This window comes from Nicotiana tabacum, chromosome 12 (assembly GCF_000715075.1).
Source record: "Nicotiana tabacum cultivar K326 chromosome 12, ASM71507v2, whole genome shotgun sequence".
NCBI lineage: Eukaryota > Viridiplantae > Streptophyta > Magnoliopsida > Solanales > Solanaceae > Nicotiana > Nicotiana tabacum.
Genome location: NC_134091.1, coordinates 9,831,800 through 9,837,889, shown reverse-complemented (window position 1 = coordinate 9,837,889; position 6,090 = coordinate 9,831,800). Strand labels below are relative to the sequence as shown.

At 33.7% G+C, this 6,090-nt stretch overlaps 1 protein-coding gene across 1 annotated transcript; it reads right to left on the bottom strand.

Moving 5' to 3' along the window:
- Positions 1-1,858: 1,858 nt before the first annotated feature.
- On the bottom strand, positions 1,859-5,875 carry LOC107825861 (protein WALLS ARE THIN 1). Its single transcript, XM_016652774.2, has 6 exons — positions 5,549-5,875; positions 5,376-5,438; positions 5,114-5,230; positions 4,164-4,572; positions 3,220-3,371; positions 1,859-2,360 (listed from the first exon to the last, which is right to left on the bottom strand). The coding sequence occupies exons 1-6, from the start codon at positions 5,770-5,772 to the stop codon at positions 2,168-2,170; spliced, it is 1,158 nt and encodes a 385-aa protein (XP_016508260.1). The 5' UTR covers positions 5,773-5,875; the 3' UTR covers positions 1,859-2,167.
- Positions 5,876-6,090: the final 215 nt, after the last annotated feature.

Below are 6,090 nucleotides of genomic sequence, written 5' to 3'. Positions count from 1 at the left end.
ATCACTTCTTTTTCTCCTTAATAGTGGTCACTATTTTCTCTTTCACTCTCTTCTTACTTCATTAAATTAAAACAAATCACCAAACGTGACATATTCACAAATCAAGTTGCCTACTCTTTCCCCTAAAGGATGTTGAGATCATCTTTAATTAAGGAAGCCTACAAATTTTCTCAATACAAAAATCTTTTCAATTAGCTGGTCCTAATGTATTTCCCGTAGTGGGAAAATGCCTTTTTTTGTTGAGAAAAAGAGTGTTCAACTTTGGAGAATAATAAGTACAATAAGATCATGTTCGGCATGATTCTTTAATTTCAAGTAGGGTATCCACTTACTGGAATTAAGCCTACGACTTAAATAAAACATCGCAATATGCTTTTGCTTTACCAGTTAGTCGTTTTCACTTTATTTGGAGTGTAGTGCTTTGTGATTTGCTAAAAGTATTCCGTGAAGAAGACAAGAGTGTTTTTCTGAAGCTTTAAATAAATTAACACCATCGTAAATGGGAGACATAATCAAATCAAAGGAGCCGAAAAGAAATTACTACAAAAGAAAAGCACGGGGAAAATATCAATGGAGCAAATTGTAGCTGGATGCCATTCAAATCATTAATAAAGGGAAAAAAGCATGAAATTTGATACTATATACTTTTGAAAAATGCTGTACCACTGCAAACTATATGATTAAATTTGACACTCTTTAATCATATCATCATCTTGGGATCTAGTAATTAATTAATTTTACTTTAGCCCTTTGTTACTTCCTTTTAGTGCTTGCACGTGTTTGCGTTTTATTAAGTATTACTGAGAATTTCCGTTGAGGAGTTCAAAAAAGTCAAAAGGTAAAAAAATAAAAAAGATTGTGACTAGTGACAATTGAACCAATGACCTCACAAAGTTTTTAAATTTTTTTGGGCCTTGACCAATAAGCTATGTTTTTGGACTGTATTAAAAAGATTCAAAACATAATATATTAAAGTAAAAAATAGATTTTATCTTATACTTCATCCAATCACTTTTATTTGACATGTATACTAAAAATAGATATTCACTTTATTTGGCACTTTACGCATATCAAGAGAAGACAGCAAATTTTTTCCTGTTTTACCCACAATATTAATTACCATTTCAAATCATTTTCTCAAATCCAATAAAATATGCATTAATTAATATGAGTAACACGGTAGATTATGCACTTCATTTATTATTTCTTAAGGGGCGTAAAAAATCAAAACGTATGTAAAAGTGACCGAGAAAAGTATATACAATGTAATTTTTTAACGTTCACATCCGCCCCTAAATCCGTCCCTGCTTGCCAATATCTAATGAAGGATGACAGGATGAATGAATCGCACACTCAGTGATGTAACCGAAAATCAACTAATAATTAAATTACAACTCCAATCTTGTATCTACATTTTGTAAAATAGTAGTTTTATTTTCTATATTCTTTAGTTCTTTCAAATTTTAGGTATATAATATTAAATAGCTAAATTAGCATTCTCCCTCATTTCCAAGAAGAAAATATCCAAAAAAAGAACAGAGAACAACAGGTCTTTTTTGTCACGTAGTCTATGGACTTTATATAATTAATTCCAATTCATAGGTTCTCTTGATGTAACAAAGATTATTTGAGGAGTTGACACCTTCATCAACAGAAGATATTATGCAGTGATCATTTGGTACATTACCAATAAATTAAATTCCATGCCACTCACATTACAACAAAAGTGTTTGGTTGCGATGTTATGTGAAAAATCAACTAGCTTGCTGACACCTTATACTTCTTTAACAATATGTAATTATCATTTTTGCAATAAAAGGGGTCCACTAATTGCAATGATAAAAGCAAAAGCTTACTCTTGTCATAATTTTTTTTCCATTCATAGATTGAACCATAGAATTAATTAACATATAAAAACCAACTTGGGATTTGCATGCTGAGATCCAACTCCAAAAGTAGTAATCATCACATCCCTTTAATTGCACTTCTCCTAGTGAGAGGAAAGCTACTAAAAAGGGAAAAAAGGAAAACAACACCTAAACTAAACAAAAAAAAAAACAAAACTTGCATAAACACACCAAAGCTTCTTTTTTTTTTTCTTTTTTTTTTCCCCTTCTTAATATGTAGATAGCAGATTCTTTTTTCCTGGTTTCCAGCAAACTTTTTTTTAAGCATTTTCAGTTGAAGAAGCAAGCAGTGGCTGAGCCAAAGAGGATTTGATGTGGCTAGTTGGCCTGTTGTTACAATGATCCACTGGGGACTGAATTGCAGCAGCTGCTGCCTTTGCAAACTTGGATTCTTCATTTTTGCCCCATAGCACGAAGTACAATCCTGTTATGATTAACACTGCTCCAATGATCCTGCAAAATAATCCCAATTGATATTTCTTAAGTTACATGCAACCACTAAAAGAACAAATATATCATACTATTAGGGGTTGTTTGGTATATCCCATGAGGTGGAGCAACGCTTAGTCGATTTTCAAAGCTGGAAAAGATGCAAGAAGACTGACGAGGCGCTGGAGTGAAGTGATTCCCGGGTGGGAATGGCGAACGGAGTTGGACGGGCCGTTATGCTAATTACTAAACTTGTTGAAGAGATGAAATGGTTAGCTGTACTGAATGGAAGCCTTGGTTGGTGAAGTCAACAATAGGGTAAACTAGTCCCTCTGCCATACTCATCACGTGTGCCCTTTAAAAAGATTTTTTAAGTTCCCGTGCTATGGATGCACAACCCTTTTGTCATATCTCATGGGATTAGTTATCTCACCTTCTATATAGGATAATTCACTATTTTAGTGTAAAAGTTATTCTAATATTAGCTAATATTAGAAACCAAACATGAAATAAAGTTAATCCCAAAATTAGTCCCGAAATTATTATCTTTATCTCATGTGCCAAACCACCACTTAGTTGTGTATTTTAGCATATTAGTCTAAAAGATTGATGGACCCAAAAAGATTTGTTGGGAAGTTTTTGGGTGATTCTTTAGTACAAAATAAAGGTCAATACATATATATCCATGATCAATAAACCTAACTACATGTGGGGTGAAGGAATGTGCATTGTGGGGTCATTTCACAAATGCATGATTGAGGAAAATGTGTATAACTTCGGTGATTTAACAGTAAGACATAAAAATAATATAACTAATAGTTTAATTTATATACGCTGCTGACAGTATAGACAGTATAAACAGAGAATAAGAGCTATAATATACCCTCCCAAGTAGAATTCTTCGCCCAAAGCGACGGAAGCCATAATAGCAACTACAAGAGTCTGAACAGGTTGATAAACGGCAACAAAAACTGGGCCACCTCTGTCAATGCACCATATCTGTACAGCGAATGCTATCCCTGAGGCCACCACTCCCTGCATTCAATTAATTCGACTCTTCATTTTCATAGGATAAATAAATAATTTAAAAGGAAAAATGAATACACAAGTTTTGCTGTCATTTCACTATCTATAACTAACCATATGTCCATCTGCTTATTTTGTTGTCGTATGCCATAACTACAAGAGAATGAATGTAGGGAAAAGATTGCAAAGATCCAATTATTTATGTTGACTAATCACCTTATCATGTCACATGAATTTTTCCAAATGAAATTTTAGTCCGTCCTCTGGAATTAGCCTTCAACTTAATTACTAGTAACAAGCTTTGCCACCAAAAAGTATGTGGTGCTTTTTTCTTTTTACTTCCTCCATACAATTTATGGGAACCTTTTCGAAGAGGTCAAACCCACTAATTTTCGGTATGAATTTGGATATAAAATTTTGCAATTTTTTTGAATAAAATTTATATATATAGAAACTACATAAAAATATTATAAATCACAATAGTTATAATTTCAAAAAACATGATCAAAAAGTTTTTTGTTCAACTTCCCAAATAGTAATAGGTTTATATAAAGTGAAAAGAAAAGGATATTATTTTTGAAAAAATGACACCTTTCAATGTTTAAAAATTCAATAACCTTAATTTTTCTATTTTGGGGTCAAAAGTTCTTTATTTTAGACTTTATATTAAATCAAATAATATTATGTAAAATGAAACGGAGCGACAGTCATTTTTTCAGACATTTAATTTCACAGCTAAAAATATGAGTATTAAAAACAATACGAGAGACATGCTGACACAAAGAGACTGAAAATACTTACAGCATAAAAGACACTAAAGAGTTCGCCACCAGAGTGAACAAGCCAAGCATTAGGGTCTCTCTCACAAAAAGCTGCAATTATAAGGAATTGTATGACTCCAAAGAAACACTGATACGATGTGACTGAAAGTCGGGCCGGGTATTTTTTCAGAACCGGTGCCTGTAAAACGAGCCACCCGGCCCATGACAAACAATGCCCGATCAAGTAAACGCAACCCAAAGTCCAGCTTTTTCCATTAGCATCTCCTAAATTCATCAACATGGGTACTGAGGTCCTTTGTAATGGTGGAGATGGACTGTAAATTGTTGGACCTTTGTATAGAGTAATTACTGAAGCTCCAGCTACGCACAATAATGTTCCACACACTTTTGATATACCATCTTTTCTGTTCAGTCTCACAGTTTCAATCCTGAAATTCATCAAAAAAGATTTACCGATATTAGTATTCCAACTGTATTCCTCCGGAAGGAACCTTGGAGCAAAAGGTAAAGTTATCTCCGTGCGACCAGCAAGTCACGAGTTCGAGCCGTAGAAGCAGTCACTAATGCTTGCATTAAGATAGGATGTATACATTACACCATTAGGGTGTGGCCCTTTACCGGACCTTGTGCGGGATGTTTTGTGCACCGGTTCGCCTTTAGTGCTTGCTTGTGCTTCGTGCATGACTGATATATTCATGTTCACATTTTATTTTGCATGTTATAAACGAGTTGTAACCTTATATAGAAAAGAATTAAATTGATAGTGTAAAGAATATTTCTTTGCACTATTCATTTTAACCTGTTATTATAGATAATATGTCTTATTTTCTGATTATTAATTTCGTTCTTTATGAACATATCTGTAGTTATTTTTTTAGGTGATCTGATACTATATTTTGTTTTTACTCTATCAAGTTAAACTCTTTACAAAGTCCATGGTTAGGAAAATAATATGAAGAGCGAACTTGCCTGAGTAGTGCAGCCATGAGAAAGGTAATGGCAGGGACAGAATTTTGTATGGCAGAAGCAAAGGTAGGGGACGTGTTGTCCAATCCCAACAAGTAGAATCCCTGGTTTGCAGTAATTCTATAAAGAAGGAAAAAATATATATATGTCAATTATCTTAGTAGTTAATACTAATTCTTAACACTCAACAAGAGTATCATGAGATTAGAATTTTATCCTTTTCTTTTGCCTTGAAGTAAAATTTTATGAGATCATAATATCCTACCCAACAACTGCTAGGAAGAAGAATTGAAGTACAAAATTCCAAGTAAGAGCTGGCCTGTCTTTCCTGATCAATAAAAAAAACACGAGTTGTTACTTTCAAGTCGTGATCTTAATCAGTGGCGGAGTCAGAAGTACTAACGCAGAAAAATAGAAAGCTAAGATCAAGTGACATACTTTTCAAGAAAATAGGCAAAGGGAAGAAGTAGAAGCAAAGCAAGAATGTTTCTATAAACAGGGAAGACAATCTTGCTAATGCCCATATTAAGGGCAGCTCTAGAGACAACATGAAAACCAGCATAACCAAACTGCAAGGCCAACATGGCCAAGTGCAGTTGCATTTTCTCAGGCATAGCAAACCCCATTCTCTTACTAGTGGCTGAACCACTCGTATCTGCCATTAGAAAAGCAGACGCTTAAAAAAAAGGAATGAAGTAATAGGGCTAATTAGTTAAGAGAAACTCAAAAAAGGAGAAATGGTATTGTGATGATCGATGCTTAGGTTCTTAGAGTTAGGGAGGTATAAATATAGCCAAAAGAAGAGTGAGTTTTTTCATATGACCCCACAATGGGGTCCTTAAAAGATGTTATGTCAACTGTTTTTACCTTCTAATAATGTTTTGGGTTGTTTCCCACATTCTCCTTTCTCCCAAAATCGAAAAAGAAAAGAAATAGGAAGAAAATCCTTTCCTTTAGATGGGAAAGTTAATTCATTTTTT

Bases quoted from the DNA above. Each gene is read 5' to 3' on its own strand.
- LOC107825861 (XM_016652774.2), bottom strand. From the start codon at position 5,772: ATGGCAGATACGAGTGGTTCAGCCACTAGTAAGAGAATGGGGTTTGCT. The intron at 4,573-5,113 runs GCAAGTTCGCTC...GATGAATTTCAG, and splicing joins CTCATGGCTGCACTACTCAG to GATTGAAACTGTGAGACTGA. The intron at 3,372-4,163 runs GTAAGTATTTTC...AATTGAATGCAG, and splicing joins TCTTTAGTGTCTTTTATGCT to GGAGTGGTGGCCTCAGGGAT.